Source organism: Patiria miniata, unplaced genomic scaffold, assembly GCF_015706575.1.
Source record: "Patiria miniata isolate m_02_andy unplaced genomic scaffold, ASM1570657v1 HiC_scaffold_20, whole genome shotgun sequence".
Lineage (NCBI taxonomy): Eukaryota > Metazoa > Echinodermata > Asteroidea > Valvatida > Asterinidae > Patiria > Patiria miniata.
Window position 1 is genome coordinate 37,750,286 of NW_024037059.1, and position 25,750 is coordinate 37,776,035.

General features: G+C 41.6%; 1 protein-coding gene across 1 annotated transcript; it reads left to right on the forward strand.

Moving 5' to 3' along the window:
• Positions 1-108: 108 nt before the first annotated feature.
• LOC119728993 (voltage-dependent calcium channel subunit alpha-2/delta-3-like) lies at positions 109-25,393 on the forward strand. The gene is made up of 23 exons (XM_038201470.1): positions 109-250; positions 1,325-1,835; positions 2,769-2,918; positions 3,673-3,809; positions 4,243-4,395; positions 4,585-4,749; positions 5,579-5,707; positions 6,244-6,372; positions 8,148-8,269; positions 9,075-9,178; positions 11,245-11,507; positions 12,228-12,372; positions 13,270-13,416; positions 14,448-14,558; positions 15,073-15,181; positions 16,459-16,696; positions 18,210-18,365; positions 18,785-18,993; positions 19,789-19,990; positions 21,468-21,678; positions 22,949-23,087; positions 23,664-23,826; positions 24,851-25,393. Exons 2-23 carry the CDS (start codon positions 1,632-1,634, stop codon positions 25,059-25,061), a joined length of 3,597 nt encoding a protein of 1,198 aa, XP_038057398.1. The 5' UTR covers positions 109-250; positions 1,325-1,631; the 3' UTR covers positions 25,062-25,393.
• The last annotated feature ends 357 nt before the right edge of the window (positions 25,394-25,750 follow it).

Here is a 25,750-nt window from a genome sequence, read left to right on the forward strand (position 1 = left end):
CCAACTATTGACAAGTCAAGTTGACATGGATATGTTGTGCGAACATGAAACAGCCGTTTGGAATCTGCTAATCAATTTAATTATGGGGGTCAATTGAGGTCACGTCCGCCATCACTCGCGAAGTGCAGTAAATAACACGGCAGTTACAGTAACAAATTCGTTTGGGACGAGGGTTTAAAGGGAGAGTAATGATTCCTCAGCCAGAAGAATGAATGAAATACACGTAGGGGGTAATCTTCATCTGTGTGGTGTAAGTATCGTTTTTTTCCCCCAGCAATTTTCAGTTGATCATGAGGGATTGATCATGTTGAAAATGAAGTGATCGATCAGCATTTGCCATTCATATTCATGCATGTCAATGTTGTTTACTTTATGATCATGTTCATTGATTCAAGCATCGATCTTCATCATTTTCTCGGACATCCCTGGGCGATCGACCTTAAATTATAGACAGTATGACAGTGGTATTGTGTTTTCTTTCTGAAAAGAATATTTGTCAAACGCCACTCACTGTTTACTCAAATTCTCTTTGGCAAAGGTGCCTTCTAATTCATGTAATTGTAGAACTAGAAGAATCTCTTTAGCTGTTTAATTAAACAGTCGGCCTAAATAATTTCTTTTGGGGGGGGGGTTACTTTTTTTTTTTATAGATCCCTTTCATAGACAGTTTGTAGGCAAATTACAACTGTGTATTCAACGCCATCAGGTATTTGTGCACGCAGTGTGCAACATTTTCTAAACACGCATGCATGTTGCTCAAAATTTTTTCAAAATACAGCTCAGCTGATGCGCATCACGAAAAATGTCACTCCCAAAATGCCGATGCATAATGATGTGACAATATTCAGGCAAAACTTTAGCTATGTAGAAAGGACAATGGCTCCATCGGAAGCAATTTTGCATCAGCAAAAGAGTAGAGAAAATTGAGGAATCCATCCGCCCTCATGGAAAATCTGCCACCTTAAAGTTAAAAAAAAAAAAAGCCTGCCTCCTTTATTTTTTTCAAAAAGTCCGGATGAAAAACTACTGAAAAGGCCGGACGAAATAGTATTTTTTACTTGGCCTTATTAAATTTTTAATTTTGTTTTAAGGAAATATGGCATTAGTCACTTGAAAAGTGACTGACCGAATACGAAAAACAAAGATGAGTTCTTAGGCCCAAGTATCTTGGAAGAATAAGTGATATCGATGCACACATTGCCAATGCCAGGTGATATGTTTAGATTCATCATATAAAATCATTCCTTGCTCTTTGATCTTTGATCAAATAATGTACAACATTGATTTGTTGGTTAAATAAAACATTCATTTTTCCCTCTTACAGTGAATGAAAAGCTGACATTGCCTTCCCAAAATCATATCAGCAACATGAACTGACTGCAACAACCAACATGCCAGCTTATTCCCGCAACTGCAGCAAGCTCTGGACTTCGAGGGAATTTCAGCGAACACTGCAAGATTTCTCGATGACCAGGCACTTGCTAGCATCCCAAATTATGCACCGATAAGATGTTTTCTCCATACTTTTGTATTTAAAACTTGACATTCATCATTTTCAACGATTTGAAAATCTAAAAAAAAAAAAAAAAATTTATTTGAAGTAACTCTTGCACAGCGCAACTTTTACAAAAATGGTTGCCATGGGAACAGCTGTATTCTTGTGCCATTGCTTGGTTGCCACGGTGTTGATGTTGCCGTGCACGGAGACCCTGAATTACAACGAGATTGATCACGACGAGGGGCCCGGCTACAGTTACGCCTCGGAGGACGGGGGCGGACGATTGGTCGGCCACGTCCAAAACTGGGCCACGCTCATCCAAAATTACATCCTTCAGGTAAAACTGTTCAGTTCACAGGGTTTTCCAGTTGAAATTGTGAACCCAAACATTTACTCATTGAAAACATTTGTGAGAAAAGTTTGCTCACAGGTTTACTGTCGTGTAAACAACAACGAATCGCCAAAGAAAAGAAAATTTGTGATAGCAAAACATGCAAACTTTAAAGGGAATATACATCATTTGCTTTTGCTGTAATTTTCAGAAATGGATGGAATTGGGGGGTTGGAAATGTATAGCAAATATAGTTACACTGACTTTTTTGAGGTTTTGGGTTCAAAAATGCTATAAAAACCAAGAAAAACGATCATTTTCCTGTAGTCTGGTTCCCTGACTCCATATAAGAAAAAACAGAGCAGTTTACATACATTGGGGAATTGTAAGGTCAGGGAACCAGTCTAGCTGGCTTGTACCCGTTCATAGGTTTGTAATCGATTGCAAACAACTGCGATGGTCAATTGGGGCCAGTATTTGAAAAAAAGCCAGTTGTTTCCAACGCTGATCGGCCGATCAGCGTTGGAAATTGATACAAAAATACCACTTTTCTTGAAAATGACAGTATACCAGGTGCCATGATTTTACAGGATGCTTTACACTGTCATTCACTAACAGTCCAGCAAGGTATTTCACAATGATTTGGTAGTTTTATTTTTTGATGTTTGCAAATGTTGTATTTTCCCTTTAACATTGAAGCTTCTGCCTGAAATGACATCACACATTTGCTCATGACTATGGAAATTTGCATTAGCATAAAAAACAAAATTCACCAAAATACCCTTAAAAATGGCAAAACAAAAATTGAAAATAAGGTTAAATGGGACACAAAGGTGTATTTTTAAGGATTACATTAAAAATTACATTGCATGCGCCCTTTTATACTGTTAAATACATTTTTTACTTAAAAAACTCCTCCCTCATCTTGTTTATGTTTAGTTGGCCAGTGATGGTTTGAAGACGGAGTACACACAGAGTTACTATGACAACGCTGACTACATTTATCAGAAGAAGAATGCTAGTAACATTGTGGCCCACGTTAAGAAACTGTTGGATAGTTACTTTGCGCGTAAGGAGGACGTCGCCAAGGTGAGTCTTAAGATTGAGCCAGTTAGACTTTGGCAACTTCAACTTTTTTGGAATCTATTTTGATTTTCCAGATCCAATTCTGCTTAGAATGGACTGCAAGTTACCCAGCAAAAAACATTACAAAAAAATGTCTCCATAATTTCAGAGCTAAAACCCTTTCTAGAGGCCCTTTTTGCTTGGAACCATCCGCAATCCTCCAAAATCCTCCAAAATTATGCACATTATGTTCAGATGAAGGATACCCAGCGCCTCAATCCTTCAAAATCATCCGACAGTTCTGCCTCTCAAATGCATTCATCCTCAATCCTCCAAACTACTCCTCTTCAAACACCATTCCTAATCATGTGCTTCAACATGTGCTTCAACACCATTCATCCGCAATCCTCCAAAATCCTTGTGTTTCTCAAACACCATTCATCCTCAATCCTCCAAAATCATCACGTTTCTCAAACACCATTCATCCTCAATCCTCCAAAATCCCCAAAACTTCCAGGAGGATTTTGGAGGATTGAGGTGGGTTAGGGTTAAGAGATATAATCTCCAGCTTGTGTTGGACTTCACACTGGGTTGAGAGAGGCAATTGGGGTAAAGTGGCCTGCACAAGGACACAACACTTTGCAGACCCTCTGATCACAAGTTATGAACCCTATCCACAGACCAACGATTGTAACCTGCTTTATGCACAATTGCCAATGTTAGCAATTCATCAATTCTCTCATTGTTAATGCATGGCAGTTAATGTGATTTACTTTAGCGTATTGCGAATGCTGTCAAGCGTCTCCACGACGACAACTTGGGGAAGATTATCTACCGGTCGCTGCCCGAGATGCCTAAGGAAATCTACAAGGATTCGGACATACCGGGCCGCTTGCCCAAGTTGGAGTATAACGCGTAAGTCTGATCATTAGACTGGTGTTTATGGCCAGTGGCCTAAAACGACTGGAAATAAGTTATATTTACCTGAATGGGATGCCAGTCCACTGCAGGTTACTCCTCAGCGAATACCAGTACTCACTGATACTCTTGGGTGGAGAGAGGCACGTTGTGATAAAGTGCCTTGCCCAAGGACACAATATATGGCCAGCAGCTGGATTCGAACCAATGACTCTCTGATCATGAGTTACAAACCAAAAAAACTGGGACACTCTCCCCACTAAGTACAGGCAAAAACAACACTTGAACATTCAGATAAGTTGGCCAAACATCAGAAAAAGGACAAAAACTACAACTTTTTTTTGCAAACATTAAACAACGAAAGTTTTCATTGTAAGGATTCAACTGTTGGATGATGTACATTTGAAGTGAAAATTTCTTTTCTTCGCAGATATTTTCGGCAAGCAGTGAGTACCGAGTCGAGCACAGTCAAGATATCTGATGAGGTGCCACGCGAGAGTCAAGACACAGTGAACGCCGTCTTCTACACTAAAGATCTAGACGACGTCTTCATCAGCAACTTCAACAACGATTCGTCACTCAGGTAAAGTATCAGAATTTCCCCCTCCCCCCCCCACCCGGAAAAAACCTCTAAAAAAAAAGAAGAAACTATTTCATGAAATGTCACCGATTGTGGTACCTGATGATATACTAGATTTGGAACCAGCTCATTTTGCACTTGATGGAATTTATGTTACAATTGTCTCCATATTTTTTTTGTGTTGCTGTGTAGATGGCAATATTTCGGCTCAGTGGAAGGCGTCCTTCGCAAGTTCCCCGGCCGGGAATGGAGCCGCAACTTTGCCGGTTTCTACAACGACTACGATCCGCGGGTCAGGCCATGGTACATCACGGGCACCAGCGACCCAAAGGATGTTGTCATTATCTTGGACTGCAGGTACGCAATTGCAGTAAAGTCTCTTGCCCAAGAACACAAGTGCCATGATTGGTGTTCAAACCCACATACCACCACATGAGTAAGGCCGAAAATCCATGTGTCTGTCGGGCGGTATAAAGCGTAGTGCGCACTGCGTGATGTGTGAAAATCGGTTGTTTGAAAAAGCAACGTGCTTACGTCCATGTGTCCGTATTGCGCAGTGTGCTATCCGTACTGCGCTATCCGTTGACATTTTGTACGTTTCAGGTGGCGATTGAAACGGATGACACATACAATACGCACAGGATTTGTGGCCCGCAACTTAAAGAAACGATGTAGCGGTGGGTTAAAAAGATAAATATTTGTGGTTGTCTTTAAAACAAAGCAGTTATGTGAATCTTATTGAAACAAACTAGGGCCTGCCTCAATTTTAATTTTCAAATCCTCCATTGATAAAACACAAAATATTCATACCCTTTGTATCTTATTGAGAGGTTATAATCTTGTCAGTGTTTATTTGTAAAATGTGTACTTTGCCAAAGCTAATCCAAATTTGATTGAGACTTGATTTTTCTACTCGCACAACTGCTGCGTGCTCTCTAATTGCGCTTTTACGTCCGTCAAGTGTGCAGAGAAATACGTACACATGGAGTTACAGAGTACAGATACGCAACTGGTAAACGCACAGCGCAATACACACATGGAAAGCTGACACATGGATGTTCGGCCTAAGACACCATTATCATTGGACCTAGGGGTCTACATTGTCATAAAAACAACTTAACCATTGCCACTTGTTTTTATATTACCACCGTTTGTTTCAGAGGTTTTTGTGTTTCTTTCTTTGCAGTACATCGATGGAAGGCAAGAAATTTGACATTGCTATCTCCTTGGTACGAATCATCTTGGACACGCTGACAAAGCAAGACTACGTCAACGTCATCTGTGCGCGGGCAAGCCACTGGGATGAAGTCGGAGAGTAAGTTATGAAGAAAAAAAAGACATTTATATTCAGGCATGCAACTTTTTCTCGGATCCGCTGATTTCCTCTTTTTTTTTTACCGCTCATGAATGCCATCTCAAATTGAAAAACACTTTACAAAGTCCTGTGTGTTTTGGAATTTCCTCGTTTTTTTTTTCTTCTAAATTCCCAGTTGCATGCCTGTATATGAGAATTACTGATAATTTTAAACTGCGTGCATTTTCTGCATGAAGCTGAGGAGCAGACTGAGACCCCCAAAAGTATAAAATGTTCAAAACAAAATCAGGCAAATTTATTCACTCAAAACACAAGTTTCTCCAAACTTTTCATAAGGAGGTCCTTGGTATTTCAATTGCCAAGTTGGAGGTCTCTCACTTTTTATTTCAAGGAACAGTTTTCTTCAAATGTTTACACCAAATACAACTTTGAGACCTTCAGCACAATATTTTGAGAATCCCACATTTTTTTTACTGGTTACGTCGGGAGGGAGAATTTAAGTTTTTTTGATTATAAAACATTATGTATATTTGCAGTTGGTACCCCTTCAACACAACCGTTCTGAGTTGCAAAGATGACCGTCTGGTTCCTGCCACCACGGCTCATAGGAAAGACCTGAAGGAGAAGACCGGTGAACTGAAACCAAAAGGGACCAGTGAACTCAAGTAAGGAGAAATTAAGCCGAACCTATTCTGGATTTTAAAATTATATTTCTGTTTTTATAAATGAGAACAAATTTTTTATGATAATGAAACACAAGGATGTGACGTTTACACATTGAAACGTTAAAACAAAAAGTCAAAATACATTCACAGCTTTTCCTCAAATGTTAAAATGGAACCCATATTTAAATTTAAAAAAAGGATCTTGTATTGACGTGATCTGCCTTCCAGTTTTATTTTACAAAGAATCTAGGATGTCTGTAAACCTATTTAGTTTATGAAGCATTAGAAGCACCTTAGTGCCTAATCATGTTGTTGGAAGTTAACTTTACAAGATTTCAATGATCAGGAACTAGGCCAACAGCTTCGGTCCAAAAATTGGGCCACCGGTATCAAATGATCGAAAAGAGCAATGCTCATAGTGATTTTTGGCAAGGTATGCACATCTAGAGTTGGAAAATGTGTGATAGCTTTGCAGTGTGAGCGGTGGCAGTTTTTTGGGTGTTTCAAAATGGCCGCCAATATGCTTGAACTGGATTAATTATACGTGGTAACAAGCATGTTTTGGCTGCCATTTTTTTCTTTTTTTACTTTTTACAAGGTGATAGCACCCAAAAAGCTGCCACCGCTGCAATGCTGTCACATATTTTCCAACTACAGGGGTGCATACCTTGCCAAAAATCACAATGATCATTATTCCCCTCATTTGATACGGACAAAACCCCCAGGCTGATGGCCTAAACTATCTCTTAGTCGGCCATATACATTGTGTGCAATTTATTGTGTATGATGTCGTTAATACAGCATCTGGCCAAGAGCCAATATTCCATGCCTCTACTACGTGCACACATACTGGGGCAGCAGCCGTTTGTAAAGTATAGACCCCTCTCATAGACATCTTCGTAGGAAAATTACAACTGCGTATTCAACGCCATCAAGTACGTGCGTGCACAGCGTGCATGTTGCTCGAACTTTCTTTGAAATACGGCCGATGCGCGTCACGAAAATCTGACCCCAAAATGCCGATGCACGTGACAATCTGTAGGCAGTGGCGTCATTTGAGAGATATCTATTGGCTAAAAAGCCAGAGTCCATCATTTGCAGCTATCCAAAAAGTAACTGGCGTAATTATTGTTCAAAAACATACTTGGTTGAAAGATAGTAAGGGGACTAAACTCCCTGTGAAATTATTCTTTCTGGCAAGCTGTCATTTTGAAGAAATCAACAAAAGAAGGCCTTTCCAACGGTGCTTCTTAAGAAGCACCGTAGAAAATTCAAATTAGTAGTTCGTTTTGTTATTCGGCGAAGCGCGCGCAAGCATTGGCACGACGCACACATGCGTGCGGTTGCTATAATTCGTCGGATCGGTGCGCGACGTTGCGTAGCTGCAATCGGCTCAGTGATAACGTGTCTTGGATGCTGAACTCAGGCCCAATTCAAAACATGATTCAGCAACTTTTGATTTGAAATCGAGATCCTAGAATACTGTTTTTCTCGAAATAAACAGCTAAAGCTGAGCTGAAAGTTCATCAGGTTAGTTGTTCAGCACCCTTGTTTAGATCTTGAGCACTTTTGTTACTTCAAACAAACAAAATGCACAAATTGCAAATGATGGACTATACCTTTAAACAGTAATTGAAAGTTTTTTTTCTAAAAACTTGCCAAATTAAGCTTGGACACCAGGCCTTAACTTGGGGCCCATCTAGAGTGCATTGGCACATCCACTTTGAAGCCTGAGGAAATTAACGTCTTTCTTCTGTCATTTTTCTGCCCAACAGACGAGGATTTGAGAAGGCCTTTGAGTTGCTGTCGGGTAAATCTCGCACTGGTTGCCAGGCCCTCATTATCCTTGTGACGGACGGCAAAGACACGGACGGAGAAACAGTCCGCTGTGGACCAGGTACCGAGAATTTGTCACGTTCAATTCTATTTAACAATTATCCTTTTATCCTACTTGTGTTGGACACAATGAGAGGGCGCTATTTAGATTGGGTATTGTGGGTGCGTTCGTTTAGCTCACCCGGGTCGCCACGGGTCAGCTTCGTGCCGTTCGATTAGCTCTGACGTCATTCTCGGAGCTCACCCAAGTCAGCCATCACAGACCCTGCTCACGGAGCAGAGTCAGTGGTGAAAATACGTCACACGCATGCGTTGTTCATTCCAAGAAATGGATAAATATGGAGGCCGGGCAGCAGAAATCTCGATAGGACTTAAAAATTAACTTTATTTGAAATCGAAACTTAATTATTTATTGAGTTCATTGACTTTTGAGGCTATAATTCCAGCCCAACTTTTTGTGTGTTTTGCAATTGACTGAAATGCAGTAAATCTCAAACTAAGGCCCAATCCAAAACGGGCATTTTGTCAGTGGCTACAGCCGAGGCTACGAATGTCACGTGAGGATCGTGATGGCCCGCGGTTGAGCGTTCGATTAGCCCGGCTGTCGTGGCTAACCCGTCTGCCTTTACCGTAGTCGATCGGTGAGCTACTCGAACGCACCCATTACAAAAGAGTTTACCCACTCCAAAGAGTGACTTTCTATTGTGTCCACCACATCTCAATAAGGCTCATTAAACACCACATGATGACAAATTTCTGTTGTCGTTCGCCCCACTGTGCAAACGTATATTGGTACTGCACTAGCAAAGTATTACTTCGGCAAGCATAACTTCAACCAAATTGACATGTGGTGTATGGTTTATTAGGTTATTACACACGGAGTGGCTACGTACCGGGACCCATCTGCAAATACGATTGGAGCAAAGTGTGGAACCGAGTCAAAGAATTGAACGCTGTTGCTCAACCACAGGTATGTGTCGGCAGTGTCTTTATAATACGGGTCAGGGCTATTGACTGATTGTGAGTATGTAAATAAGGGAATAAATGTGTGCTTTGGAGGTTTTAATCAATCTGTTTACTTTTGTTCAACAAGTTCACTTCATGTTTTTTTAAACACCCCTCTAGCTAAATAATGGAGTGTCCAGCTCGCGAGTAAGATGTAAACAACTCCTCTATTGGAGATTGGCGCGCGTGTACTATGCGATGTCGCGCAGAATGCACCTGGGGCGTCGCGTTGTGAATTTAGGACTATAAAATACTGACTCACTGGTAGTATTGCGCTTGCCTACGTGAGGATTGTGAACGTTCAACCAATAAAACGGTAAGAGGCACTGGATATTTAGGAGTCCAAATTTCATGTGACACTGGAAAAGTGTTTAAGACCAGCTAGCCATGTCTTTATCATCCGTTTAAGGCCGGCCACGTGATGGGCTCTCGACCAATAGGAATGCGTCTTAGGTATTTATGAATGGAAATTAACACTTCTATTGGAAGACCCAGTGCATGAGTAAGACTTTCTTTATTATCCAACTCTTTTTCAGTGAAGTTCATTATTATTCCAACAAATTTTGCGGTGAACCAACACTTGGTGAAGCATGAACTGGTTTGTGAACCATGGACTGGTCTTTACATTTCTGTGATTTTATGATGCAGTCGGAAACAAAAATGTCCACAATATGGACATGTATTTTGGAGAAAGCATGACTAACCAACAATTTTAATTACATAAAATAAGACAAATTGCCTGAACTGTTACATTAAAAAAGACTTGTATACGATGGATTTTTATAGTATAAGGTTTGCAAATAAGGTTTACAAGACAGTATACAAACATTGAGTGGCTCAGAGTGAAATGGGAGGAAATATTATCACAAGGTAAAATCTGGACTTTCGCCGAGTGAACTGGAAAAGTCCAGATTTTAGCGAGCGATAATATTCCTCCCATTTCACAATTTAAAGGTAGAGTCCATCATTTGCAGCCATCCGAAAAGTAACTGGCGTAATTATTGTTGAAAAACTAACTTGGTTGAAAGATAGTAAGGAGACTAAACTCCCTGTGAAATTATTCTTTCTGGGAAGCTGTCATTTTGAAGTAATCAACGAAAGAAGGCATTTCCAACGGTGATTCTTAAGAAGCACCGTAGGAAAATTTAAATTAGTAGTTCGTTTTGTTATTCAGCGCAGCGTGCACAAGTATTCGAACGACGCACATGCGCGCGCGGTTGTTATAATTCGTCGGATCAGTGCGCGACGTCGCGTATAGTTGCAATTCAAAACAATTCAAAACATGATTCAGCAACTTTTGATTTGAAATTGAGATCTTAGAATGCTGTTTTTCTCGGAATGTACAGCTGAAGCTTAGCTGAAACTTCATCAGGTTAGTTGCTCAGTATCCTTCATTAGATTTTGAACTCTTTTGTTGCTTCAAACGAACAAAATGCACAAATTACAAATGATGGACTCTACCTTTAAAGCCATTCAATATTTGTTTTATATAACTGACATATAGATCCTTGTCATTTGATATATTTGAACTTTTATTTCAATACAAACCTGGCGGAAAATGTATTTCTCTCTTCCAAACCACCCCTTTATGAAAATGTTTGAACCCAACTCTGTAGCGCTGCCTCTTTGGAACAATACGCGCTACGCTGAACGTGCACACCAGCATGCATTTGCACACAAATACCGCGTCATGGAACAACAATGATCCTAACTGTTGAATAGTATTTCCCATTCCCCATGGGCGAATGGGACTTTTTGAGCCCGGGCGTGAATAGGAGCAATAACGAATGTCTCGTGATGTGAGTTCCACCAATCAAATGACAGGGATCTCTAATAATGTACATCACACTGCTGAACAAAAAACATTGGACAGGCCAAACAAAAAGAAAGTTGCTAATTCAAATTTTGCACCGTACGCGTATGCTGAGTTGGTGAAGAAATTTGACACTGTATTTGACCACTCAATTGTACTGATTCAAATTGTCCGTAATTTAATGGGTCACCCAATGTAAACTCTATTCATTTGTCCAGGCACGTATCTTCAGCTACGGCACCATCGACGCCGGCGAGATCTTCCCGGGCCACCTGGCCTGCAAGAACCGCGGCTACTTCAAGAAGCTGACGGACGGAGAGAACCTGATCGGCAAGATGCGGGACTACTTCAACTTCCTGTCCTCCAACTCCCAGCAGACCAAGGACTTCGAAGGGAAGTGGACCGCGCCGTACATCGACGCGTTCGGCCTGAAGCAGATGGTCACGCACGCGATACCGGTCATCAGCGATCGCACTGAGAAGTGAGTCAAATGGTCTTCTGGGCTCAGCGCGAAAACGTGGGAGTATACAGCGCGTGTCAATAAAAATGTTGCAGTCAATCCATAAATATTAAAAATACTAGCACTCTCTTTTTGCAAAACTTATCTATCAAGATTCTTTTCACGGAGAAATGGACTTTTAATGAAAATTTAAGGGATCAGATGTTCATAGTGTATGAGTTTGCATACATATTACAGAAATTCTAAACTTTGAATCAGGCAAGCAGTTTGAATAATTAACCCTCCTACATGTATGCAAACATACATTCTGTGCCAATTAGTCCTTTCAAAATCAAACAAGTGACTGTTTTCAACAGTTCAGAATTCCCAGCCTACAGAGAGCAGGATTGGCTGGCTGGGACTGTTTAAGTAACTTGATACAGCTATGCTTTGCCTCCGGGTGAGTGATAAAACAGCTGTGACCACAACTTGCCTGCTATGTCTGTTGACCCAGTTTGACTAGTCACAGTGCTTGCTTGACATATGATCTGACTGCTGGTGACTAGCCGTTGTTAAAAGTATAGCAGGGGAAGTGGAGGTGAAGTTTGACTGTCTGTGACTGTTTAAATATCAGGAGGGTTAACTGGAATATTATTGTGTGCTATATTACCAGCATTACCACTTGAAAATCTGTCAACCCAACTTCAGTATTGCAGTAATATATTGCCACATCTTGTAAACATGTAACTATGCATTTTGCAGACTTCTTGGTGTCGTCGGCGTGGACTGCACCTTGGAAGAAATTGAGAATCTGATCGTGAACGAGCAATGGGGATCAGTCTACGCATTCCTGATCGACAACTACGGGGGGACCATCTTCCATCCTCTCTTGAAACCGAGCAGCGATGTAAGTTCATCCGTCTACGGGCCCTAGAAAAAAATCAGGGTTGCTGACAGACTGGTGACGTCACTTCAATAGATGTAAACAAAGTGACGTAAACAAATGGCGACGAGTTTCCATACCAGAAAGATGATGACCTCTGAGTGAGCTCATCGCTTCAGTGGCAAATATTTTGGACCTAGCTAGGACATTATTTAATTGTTGCTTGCTGTAACAGGGTCTATGGTGTTTTGTACACCCGAGGGTGCAAATGGCACCTGAGGCGAACCCATGTGTAATAGGTGTTTATAAAACAAATGTGATGCGATCAAGCTACATGAGTCGTTTATCGGAAATTTTCATTGGAGATACAGGCCAAAATAGGGCCACTTCATCACATCACTTCATCACATCTCTTGGTGTTCCAACTTCCATAATTTTTGAACTAAAGATGGTACCAGCATGCGGTTTTCACAGCAGTAATGCTGAGATTGTGCTCTTTTCAAATCTGTAATATAAAAAAAAAATTGACCAGGGTCGACAAACGACTCGTTTAGCTTGATAATGAATGTTTTTCAATTCCTGCAATAGAAGGAATATTTTCATGAGGTGAAAGATTGATTGTCCATTAAACTTGGCTATGCCTCGTTGAATGGAACAGTCAATCTTTCACCTCATGAAAATATTCCTTCTATTGCACTCATAAACATTCATTATTTGTATACTGGTTCCCGGAGAGTCCATTCCAGTGCTTGTTAAATAGTTTTTAGAGACGTGGCTACTCGACACGAGTTCAAATATTGAGTGATTCTGAGACAAAACCGTTTGCAAAGGGTTTGCAAAACATCACTGAGCAAGCTGGTCTCAAAATTGTTGTTGAATTGAAACATTGAAACATTTTCACTAATTTGTTCCCCTCCGCAGCTTGTAGAAGATCCCATTCTAGTCCCGATCAGACAACTGGAGCAGCCTGAAGGCCAGCCAGAGGAATTCAGTGCAGTCATTGATGCTATGCTGAAGGGCGAGACTGGATATAGAGAAATCAAGAACGCACAGAGAGGGGTTCCTAAGGTAGTTCATATACAGGTTTATGGCTTCTGACTAGCGCCCCGTGAACAGAGACATTGACCAAATGGGGAACCACCAACATAGGGCTGGATAGCTCAGTTGGTAGACTACCTGAACGGCAATCCGGAGGTCCCAGGTTCAAACCCCGCTCCATTCAATTTTTAAAACAATATTAAAGTTGTCACTTGTTTGACCCTAAACCCTGCCAGGTTCTTTAAAAACCATCAGAGGGTTTGGAGGGTTTTGTAGGAAGAAGGAACAACTTAAACACTTTGACTTTTACATGGTGCCTGATTTCCCTTGAAAGTTAAAAGCGCTGAGAGTTTGCAATTGGATTCCAGTACAGTGGAGGGTTTTTGGAAGACTGAGGATGGTTCCTAGTGAAAAGGTCTAGGGAGCTACAATCCCGGCCAAAACGGTTAAGACACTTCCTGAGCCTGCCACCGTACGGTCTACCACTCCCCCGCTCCCCCGTTCAATATTGTTCTCTCCAGCTGATGGAGCACACACCAGGCAATGAGAGACAACATTGAGTGGGGGCCGGGGGGTTGGGCCGGGGCCCAGGGAGATTTGGTCAGGATTGAAGATCTAGCACAGTGTCGTAGAGTACTTTTCCAATATAAAGTTGACTGGCAAATTTGTAACTGATTTGGTGTGAACAAAGCTTGAAAGTGTGGACGGTGGATCAATAAGTAAAAGCTTCAGTCTTAGATTAGAAAATAAGTTACAGACTTTGGAATAGCACTTTTAAGTGGAAATTAAGCTTTGTAGTCAAAAGAACTCCAAAACACTCAACAAGTTGCTTATGTCGTACAAGCCTAAGTTTACAATAATTTGATAGTTCATCATCTGGAATCTCTTTGTTTTTGTTTTACAAAAATTATAAAAGGGATATTACTGAGCTGTTCATGTTCAAATGTCAAATTGCTTTATTCATTTGACTTGAGCTTTATAATAATCTTTATTTCTTCAATGGTGGGCTTTGTGAGTAGTTTTTAAAAGTTTGTGTTGATGTTTTCATTTTCTCATTTTAGGGTAGTTTCTCTGACGGTGTCAAGCGGCAAGTCATGCCGGCGACGTACTTCTACACTCACCTGGACAAAACCGACTATTCCTTTGCCTTCAGTCTCGCCAAGACAGATGAAGTAAGTAACGACATACTCATCATGGTTACCTTTGCATTTGGCGTGTGTGTCTGAGGATCGAATTGCAGCTGGAAGCTCGGTCTGAAATATCTCGGAAGCTGCGGGCCAACAAATTCGTGTTCATGCAGGAGTCACGTGATTGTGCCATGTAATTGCTGGAAGGAGTAGTGTTTTGAGTTTTAATAAAAAAAATCAGGTTTTTGACCCCAGTGACCCCCTGATGACCTTTGACCCCAGTTTGATCATGTGACATGTTGTGGTGGGGCTACTGATACTTTTGACAAAGTTTGACTGAAATCGGTCAAAATATGTACGAGCAGTAGACAATGTGAATGTTTGTTACTAACTAACGGGCTGACAGAGAGATAATGATCTGTTGAGTTGCTATCCCGCGGCTAAATATTATGCCTGAATCTTTGCAGATGCAAAGCATAGACTGCTGTTAGCAGTAGTGCCATTGCCCTCTTGTGTCCGGGATTGTATATCTCACTCTCATGTTTGTATTGTGTTCTAGGTTTTCCGGCAAGCTGAGGAACCCAAAGACCGATCCCACCTCCAGCCGACCAGCTACTTCAATCTCCTGAAGGAGTACAACAGCACACTGGGCAGGCAAGAGCTGCCAGGTAACGTCGCTCTTAGTACAGTTGTTAAATCACTGTTTGTAGCTTTTAATAGAATGTTTCCGTTGAGCAGGTGTTAATTTCAGTATAGAGTTTGGCCTTTGAGACACCTGTGACTGATTTCACGAAGCCCTAAGATATATCTTAGGAAGGGTAACTCGTCTTAATTTCGGCACTCATCCTAGGATCGATTTCTCTAAACTTAAGACGCACTCAACATGTCCTAATTTCCTTAGCAACGCAGCTGAACTCATCTTAACTTAAGATCGGTCTGAGAGTCGTCTTATCTCATTACTGCGTGCGTTAAGTCGTCTGGAAATCATTGCCGTTACAGATGAGGGTCGGCCTAGAGTTATAGTTGCAAGAAAAAAACCGCCATAGAAACAGATTTGAAAAGATTTCTGATACGTGGGTATTTTTAATAAAAATCGCCCGTTTACAAAATTTGATTATATGCCAACACCTAGTCGACTTTTTAATATAGAGTGATGAAACAGGGAGCATTAGAATGACTCTATCGTATCTTGTGTAGAACTGCCTTGCGTGTGAAATTGATTGAGTACAGTATTTTTTTCTGGCAAAAGTTCATGTTCTGTGCATGCGCACTGGAAGTCGGTTTTGCATGTATCTTTTCAACGACTGTTTCGTCCAGCGGTAAAAACCAAACATGAAACAGCCATAAAATTGGTAGTTCTGATGCACCGTGCTTAACTTGGGTTTAGTGAAATCGGTCTTAGGACGCTTCTTGGCTAGGATCGATCTGAGAGTGGGGACTCGTCTGAAGTCCTAAGATGAGTCGCAAGATAAGACGAGTTTTGTGAAATCAGCCCCTACACTAGTAAGCAGGAGGTTGTGGGTTTGAAGCCTACCAAATCAAGCTTCTGAAATGTTTCTCACCAGTTCTCAGACAATTGAGTGTCCAGTTCAAACGAATTAAAGTTGTCAATCTTGCCAAGCAATCTAAGCATGGAGATGTTCATCGAAAATTCGGCAGGCCGTGTCTGTATTTGTGCAGTTGTGTGTTTGGAGATGGCCGCCACATGGTAGATGGAAAAAAAATTTTACCAATGGATTTCTGGCTTAGGAAGGTAAACGCTATCCAAATATGACAAAAATTCCTTCTTTAACAACAAAAAAAATGCAAAGGTCAAAATGCGACATAATATATTATACTAGTTGCCCAAGCCAGACAACAGTGCCCTTTTTGGTAGCAGCTGCATTTTTTTCACCATTTTTTGGGGAGGGATAATTGGATTTCTTATTGATGATCTCGATTACAGGTGAATTTGAGAAGATGCAAGTATTTTACAACGAGCCCAAGTACCCGGACCTGCGGGTCTCCTACCTGTACTCCAGCTTCTTCCTGGCGCCCCGCTGCTACTGTGACCCCAATGTCTACCTGGTGGACGACGACTTGGCCACTAAGACGGTGGCCGCTCACAAGTTCATCAACGGCTGGGACCCAGACGTGGAATGTCCTAAAGATGACAAGAAGAATAAATTCCGGAAAGGCATCAGGTAAAAGAGCTGTCATTTACTTAACCCTTTCCTTACCATGGGCGACTTTTGTCGACAAGAACCCCCCTGCTGATTCCCATGGGCGACTTTAGTCGACCAGGAAACCACACACAGAACACCCTCAACACAGATATATTTACTAGTTTTCAGAAAGGCGGCATGTTAATATGTTTGGCCGCCATATCAACCATATACCAGCTGAAAGAGTGTTTTCGAATCGTTCTAATGGTGTAGTTTATTCACAGTGTTACCATAACAAAAAATTTAGAAAAGTGCTTCAGAAGTATCCAAGCACAATTTGAGGTATGGAGTGCCATTTGGTCATGTGGTGAAATGGCTTGCAGTTTGATAAATGGGACCAGATGAACAAAAAGGCATAGCTTTCTTATATTTGCGAATATGGACTTCATTTTTACATCACATGAAAGAGTAAGGTTCAAGGAACAAACTTTACACACAACACCTATGATTTTAATCACTCCTTGGCAGTGAAAATCTGGGTTGAAAAAGTGAGTTTTCTACTTGTGGTCAATTTTTCACGCTCTAGTGATTTCCACATGATTGAGCAAACAATTTGGTCCTGGGGAGAGCCAAGTCAATAAACAATGTGGTAATGAAAGGGTTAACTATCGACAAATCCGGCGGCAGCCATTTTCTGCGATGGCACCAGGTTCGCGCGAGTCTGGCTCCGGGATTACGCACGCACTCTGGGCTCCCTCGACCAATAGGAATACTAAAATGCGCGCGCCTTGTCTTTAAGAACGCGTGCAGAATGCGCGTGAGCATGACGCCACCGCAGTAAAAGATTCTAATTCTGGTCGCCGGATTCCACTATAACAGGCAAGTGCTGTGGCCTTGTGGTCCGGTGCGTCAAACACAAGATCTAACAGAAAATTCTGCAGGTTGTGGGTTCGAGTCCAGCCTGGGGTTGCGGTGCGCGTGTCCTTGGGCAAGGCACTTTGTCACAACTTGCTTTTCCCCGACCCAGGCGTAAAACCCTGCCTGTGAGGGTGGAGATGGTTATTTGAATTGATTTTTATTGAAGTCGGATACTGATGTGACTGCATTTCAAACAATGCAGTCACATCAGTATGCGATATCAATAAATTTGTTGAACCATGGAACCTTGGTCAGAGTGTTTTTTAAGCTTGTGTTCTTTGCTAGCGCTTTTCGTCAAAATAGTACAATGGATATACATGAAACTTTCACCAAATATGTCAAAAACACCAGCCTATAACAAATCTCATTTGCGCTTGTTTTGATAATTGCTACTTAATTTTAATATTTTAGTTTGCTACTTCATTTTAATATTTTAGTTTGGGTCCAGATCATTCTGACTCACCCTGTATAATTTGTTAAGTCTTGGACATACTTGGAAATCTAATGGTAAAGAAACAAATCTAACTGGATCCAAAAATGCTTTCAACTTGTAGGTAATTCTGATAAAATTATTGAAAGAAGAACTTCCATAATTTTGTGTTTTGAGTTTTGTATATTTTCGTCATGTGCGCAGAGCCGATGTGTTGATCACCTCCCAGATTGAGAAGATCTGGCGAAGTCGCAACAAGAAGATGTTGCAAGACGTGAAGTGGACGTACATCGGCTGTCGCAGCGGGGTCTTTAGGACCTACCCTGGCCACAGGTCCAAGAGATACTACGACCCAACTAAGTAAGATCAAATGGGGCCAATTCTGTTGAGCTTCTAAATAGCCTGAAGCCAGGTTCGGTTCATACTCAACGCAAATTTTACTGTGAAGCAAATTTGTTAAGGTTACGGCGAACGCCGCAATGATAATTCAAGTGTTGATGTCATGCCATTTGCTTCGCTTTCACGTTCGCTTTCATTTTCGTGTGAAATATGAACAGTCCTTTAAATTATATTCTGTTAAGATTTTTAAAAACCTGCTGGCTCAGTATTTTTTGTTTGGTTTTAAAATGAAATTTATTTTTTGGTTGGGCTAAGTGTTTCTCTGGATTGTCTTAGATATTGCCAAAACATCATTTAAAGCTTTTCAGATCTTGAACTTCTGAAATGTCTCAAGTTCATTGCATCCTGTTGTACCGGTACATTCGCTTCCTTACCATCAGGAGACCGTGGTACCACCGAGTCATCACCAACTCCGACAAGACCTCCATCTCCACGGCTTACATGGACTCGGCCGGCGTGGGCAAGATCATCAGCGTGTCGCAGGCCGTGTTTGAAGGAATGCCCACCATCGACGAGGAGCAGTGCGATCTGGTCGACGGGAAGAAACCGGGAGGTTGCAAATGCAGTACGGACGCCGACTGTGTGTCAGGTAGGCCCTGGGCCCTATATTCGGGGAGCTACAGAGCAGACAATATTGAATCGAATATCGAATCTGATGTAGCATTGTGTTTAAAGGAAATATACAACATTTGCAAACATCGAAAAATAAAACTACCAAGTTTTTACGAAGTAGCTTACTAGGATGTTGTTAAATGACAGTCTAAAGCATCCTGTAAAATTATGGCACCTGGTGTGAAGTCATTTTCAAGAAAATGGTATTTTTGTACACATTTCCAGCGGTGGTCGGCCGACCACCGTTGGAAAAACCTAACTATTTTTTAACTACTGCTTCAAATTTACCATTTTTTTTTTCAGTCCAAATTTTGTTTGCTATTGGTAACATGTTCATGAACGGGTGCAGGCCAGCTAGACTGGTTCCCTTTACCTTACAATTTTCCAGCATCTATGAATCGATCCATTTCATCTTTAGGGGAGTCAGGGAACCAGACTACTTTAAAATTTTTGTTTTTTCTTGGTTTTCCAGCATTTTCAAACGCAAAACTTCAAACATGTCAGTGTAACAATATTTGATCTAAAATACTAACCCCTCAAATAGTTCATTTCTGAAAATTACAGCAAAAGCCAATGATGTACATTCCCTTTAAGCAGTCAGTCATTATTGTATAATATAATTTTCGTCACTGAGATGGACATTTTTTGATAATATTGCTTATAAAATAAAACATTTTTCCAAAATTGAAATAAGATATATGTGTGGTTTCTTTACGCCTTCCTGTTTTAGAGATTCTGAATTTCATGCCCTGTTTATGTCCTTCTTCACCAGCTCGATGTTACAAGAGCAAGGCGGTTAACTTGACCGACACGACGCGGTGCGCGTCGGTCAAAGTAGAGGCAGTCACATCGTTGGACATCCTGTATAATGACTTCCACCTCAACGTGTTTGAGATCATGCGTGACATCGACATGCCATTGTCATGTCAGTTCACCTATCCGTGCCCCGACGGGGAGCCCGGCTGTAGTACGAGGTATGTAGTGTCCCTTTTTGTCATTGTCTCCCCTTTGTGCAAAAATCCCTTGATATGACACTGACATGTGACTGTCACATCTGAAAACAACCTGTTGGTAATAGATCAGCACCCGATTTCACGAAGCGCTGCGACGCGTCGCAACTCAAGTTACGACGTGTAACACGTCGTAACTCGCGACGCGTCGTATCTTCCATTTCACTAAAGTTGCGATGTGTTGAATACGGCGTAAATTCCTTGACAACGGCTTAAAACACGTCGCAAGTTACGACGTGTATAGTGGTCATCGCAAAATAAGAAGAGTCAGTTCTAAGCCAGTTTTATGCCACAAACATTACATTAACGAGATTATAATACCGAGGCAATGTGTGTAAAGTTTTAAATAGAAAATTCATTGAATAATTATGAATTAGACCGGAATATTAGAGTTGAAATTTCAGAGTTGAAGTAGCTATACAGTCCAATGAGACCTTGTTTTCCTTCAAAATTGCATCGCACAGCCGCCATTTTGTTTTACGTTTTAACATATTTTGAGCTGAGATCCGACGACTCTTTATTGAATATCTGACAACTATTTACTGTACGCTGACTAAAGACATAAAACAGTCACTGAGTTGGGCTATAAATACACCTGAGACGTGTCGCACTTACGACGTGTTTAGTGAAATGGATCGCAGGACGCGTCGCAGCTGCGACGCATCGTAGAGATACGACGCGTCGCAGTGCTGCGATGCATCGTAAGTTACAAAGAGTTTGATGAAATCAGGTGCAGAACTATCAGAACTAGGCGTCTGCGATTGGCTGGACGCCGCGTACGTCATCCTGAAGTAGCTGCAAGCCAACTCATCCTATGGGAACCCACACGTGGAGTAGCCTCTCGAGGTGGGCAGATGTTGACCAACGTGGGCCAGCTGCGTCGGGACACTGGGCTAGCCTCCGCAGCTGAGATCAGGACGGCCATGGGAGAGCGTGATGTATGGCGTGCCTTTGTTGCAGTCCGAGGAGAGTCGACCTGATGATGATTTGAGAATGTTCCTATGGCTGATTTTTGGATAACGATTCTTCTTGGGCTTCGAATTGGAGAGTGTGATGACGATATGATTGAGTAATGACTGTTCCCAGAGTTTAACAATTTCTTTTTTAGCTTGAGCAAAGATTTCTTCTTGATGTGCCCCAAGTTATGTCACTCTCATGTCCCTGTCGTGCATATATGTCATTAGTTTGACAAACGTACATTTTGCCCCCTAGACTGTACTACTACCACCAAAGTGTGACGTTATTAACCTCTGACATTGACATGATGTCATTGTCATATAAGGAAACCCCAAACTGTGACGAGGTTACATTTGTCACTCTCAGTCCAAATCTGCTACCTGTAGCGTCACTTATTCATCCATTGGGTGGGTTTCGAACCAGGGGTAGCTGCAATATTCTTTTTGATGTAAACTTGTCACATGTCATATACTTTTCTGGACAGGTGCTACCTGTTTGACAACTCCGCCAACATCGTCATCGATCCCCAGTTCATCAGCATCAGCGACCTGGACACGGCCAAGTACAACCGCGTCTCCCTCGGCAAGAAGGAAGGGGAGATCATGAGAGAGCTCATCTACAAACATAGGTTCTTCTTCCGCAAGGAGACCATTGATTTCCAGGGATCCTGTAGCTTGTCCTCCTCATCTCCGAGGGTGAGATTTATTTCCTTAAAGATTTCTGTTGTCTTCATTCCTTTTTCCCCCTATGTCTTTCCTTCAGCAAGGACTCATCTGAAGCTCAGAAGTTTCTGGTAGCAGAAGTGGGATTCTCATTGAAGTTTAGAAGTTTCTGGTTGCAGAAGTGGGCTTCTCACTGAAGTTAAGAAGTTTCTGGTTGCAGAAGTGGGATTCTTACTGAAGTCCAGAAGTTCATTACTGGACCAAGCCCAGTCTAATGTGGCTTTCGCGAACCCGGGATTCCCGGGTTCGTATTCATGAGCCCCCTACTAAGATAATGGCTATTTAATCAGTTGACGACCATAAATATGTTCGCACATACTAATAAAACAGGTGCGAGTGCAGTGATTTGTCCTTGATAAACAGTCAGGCTATCCCTAATGTATGTGCGTCTGTTGTCCAGAGCCAGCCTGCCTCCCATCAGAATTTGAGTGACGAGTGACGAGCCAGTTAAGTGCTGGAAAGCTACCTACAGCTAAGAATGCCACATTAGACTGGGCTTGGTCCAGTAATGTTCTGGTTGCAGAAGTGGGATTCTCACTGAAGCTCAGAAGTTTCTGGTTGCAGAGGTGGGATTCTCACTGAAGTTCAGAAGTGTCTGGTTGCAGAAGTGGGATTGTTTGACCAGGCAGCACCTGATTTGACAATTTCGGCAGAAGTGGGATTCTCACTGAAGTTCAGAAGTTTCTGGTTGCAGAAGTGGGATTCTCACTGAAGTTCAGAAGTTTCTGGTTGCAGAAGTGGGATTCTCACTGAAGTTCAGAAGTTTCTGGTTGCAGAAGTGGGATTGTCTGACCAGGCAGCACCTGATTTGACAATTTCGGCACATGGGGAAAAAAATGTTACATACCTGTATGCGTACGATTAAACCTTAACTGTGTGTGCATATGTAATGTTGAATTCAGTTTCATGTTAGGAATCGTGCCTCTACATACATATATTCAGCCTGTATACTGTTGCGCTTACATGCAATATACAATATATACAAATATATATACAAATATATTTTATATTTTAGTCAAATCCTGCTAAAAATCTGAGGAAATTGTGGTTAATGGCTGAGCTGATTAGAAATGCCCATACTGTGAAAAGTTTTTGGTATCAAAAGATGCGCAAGGCTTGAGGCTAAAAAGTCATAACAGCTCGGGTCGCGAAAAAAAATTTTTTCAAGGCTATCGCGGAAAAAGTCGAGGGCCGCCCCCCCCCCCCGGCCCTTTTATGAGATGAGTCCATTTTGTTTCTTCAGGTCAATCTCAATGGAATCGCTAAGACACCTGGGGAGCTGGACGATTACTACAAGAACAAAGGCCCCATCCCCAACTTCTCCAACAAGTTTGGCTGTATTCAGGACGTGGTGGGTTACCAGGCAAACAGCTCGGTACTCGGTAAGGACACTCTGAACTTTTGCCTCCAATCATTCATTAGACTTATTTATTTACGATTATTCGGCTAGTGGCCGGGATAGCCCACGAAAGTCTTTTGACTTATTTCCACTGGGGTCCCAAGATGTGGAAGGAAGTCACAGTTTTAGTGGGGGGGAAACCCCAGAATGATAAAGTCTAGGGAAAACCCACGGAATCAGGCAGGGACTGAAAACCCAATCCATATATTGGTCCAGGCAGGATTCACGCCCGGGTCACCATGGTGGAAAGTGAGGATTGAAAAAAAAATAGGCAAAGTCTCTTTTTTTGTTGGACAGTATGTGAGAAGCGTATTCAACTCGGACACGTTAGTCCCTTTTATTGCCCCAAAATAAAGGGACTAACTAAAGTTAGTTAAACTAAAATAAAGGGGCTTTATTGCCCCAATAAATTGACTCGGACACGTTAGTCCCTTTATTGCCCCAAAGTGCCAAAGCACTCTAAAGTTTTATGGAGTCATTAGAGAATAAACACAATGTAATACAATGTAATACAATGTAGTAAAGAGGCTAATTGGTCAACCTGTTCCTTTTGGCACAGAGCCAAGCGGCATGATCATTGGTAACATCTCCGGATCCTGCAAGTCGGGCTTCTACTATGTGAAGGCTCTTCCTAAGACCAACCTCTTCCTCTTGGTCGTGGAGAACTGGAGGAATTACAGGGAGAGTATGTACTTCAATTTCAACTGCCGCATCACCAACAGGTAAGTATGCTGTCTAAATCACAAGATCACAATTCAAATCACAGCTAAGTTCACAAGTCAATGCACAAGATTTCTAGTCAAGTTACAAATCACAAGTCAGATCACAAGGTCACAAATCAAATCACGAGATCACAAGTAAGGTCACAAGTCTATCACAAGATTACAATTTCAAAATCACAAGTCAAATCACAAGGTCACAAGTCAAATCACAAGGTCACAAGTAATGTCACAGCTCAAATCACAAGTACGGTCACAAGCCAATGCAGACAATTACTAGTCAAATTACAAAATCACAAGTCAAATTACAAGGTCACAAATCAAATCACAAGGTCACAAGTCAATTCACAAGGTCACAAGTCAATTCACATGATCACAAGTAAGGTCACAGATCAAATCACAAGTAGAGTCACAAGCCTAATAACAAGTCATATCACAAGTCAGACCGCAAGGTCACAAGGCCAAATCGCAATGTCACAGGTAAAGTTAAACCACAAAGTGACATGTAAGAGCACAAGTTACTGCTGTTTAACAGCAAGAAAGGAAATGCCTTTGTCAAAGGTTCAAAGGTCATCTGAAGAGCTTGTCACATGACTTGTGATTCAGCTTGTGATGTGGCTTGTGATGGTTTTATTACGACTTTTGCAACAAGCAACATTGACAGAATTTAACATTGTCTTCAGATGTTGAGTTTTGGTTGTGCATCGTGTTCAATTTGTTTGGCAATTTAGGGATTTTTTGTTTCTCAGTTCAAAAATTGATTATTTTGTAGCAATAAGCCTGAACAAACCTGCATAGAGAAGACAGTGAAGAAATGTGAAGTTTGAAGAAAAAATTGATATGGGGTTTTGCTCCCACTACTAAAACCAAAGATTTCTTCATTTGTCCACAGGATTCTATAGGCTTGCAGGCTACAGTGCCATGGGCGCTTTTGAGAATTCGTTTGTTTCATTACCAGAAAATAAGAGAATAAGTTACACCACATAAGCTAGTGTGATCCTCGATCTTATTTTGCCTTGTTTTGCAGAGTATCTGCGACCGGAGCGTTCCGAATCATCAACGGCACTTGCGCCCATGAGGATGACACCGCCTCACTGGCGAGCCTGAACCGGTGTCCCGTATCCACAAACTACGAGATCACCAACTGTACGTACAACACCGGCACGCCAACAAACACTCAGCTAGCGTGGAGCCTGTTGCTAGTTGGTCTTGGCTCTATTCATCTTGTAGCTCTTTAAAACAGGTGTGTTACATTTGGAATGGTCTCTGTAGACAAGTACCCCCTCAAGTGGTAACAAAGGGAGAGTTGGGGAAGACCACTTGGAGGGACATTCGAACCATTTCCGACAGCGCCTGGCACTCTTGCGAAGAGCTCTGAGTTTGTGTAGGTACAGAAGTGGTCTGTGTTCTTTGCACCATACACTCATGGACCAGTACAGGCATAGGTTGTGTCCTTCCTGCTTGGGCTTTTGAAGATGGTAACAAGCCCCATCTACCCTTCCATGTTGACAAGTTATAAAAATACTAAAGGTAGAGTATATCATTTATCATTTGTTCATTTTTTTTTTAGTTTGAAGCAACAAAAGTGCTCAAAATCTAAAGACGGGTGCTTAACAACCAACCTGATGAAGTTTTAGCACAGTGAATGCTGTATGATCCGAGAGAAAAAAAAAAATTCTAGGATCTTGATTTTGATTCAAAAGTTGCCCAGTCATGTTTTGAATTGCGCCCGAGATCAGCGTCCGGACCACGTTCTCATTCAGCTGATTCTCATTCAGCTACGCGATGTCACGCACTTAACCGATGAATTTTAGCAACCGCGCACATACACGGCTTTGCCGAATTAAAAACGAACTATTAACGGAAATTTCCAAAAATGCGTCTTTAGACACATCTTTGGAAATGACATTCTTTCATTGTATTCTCT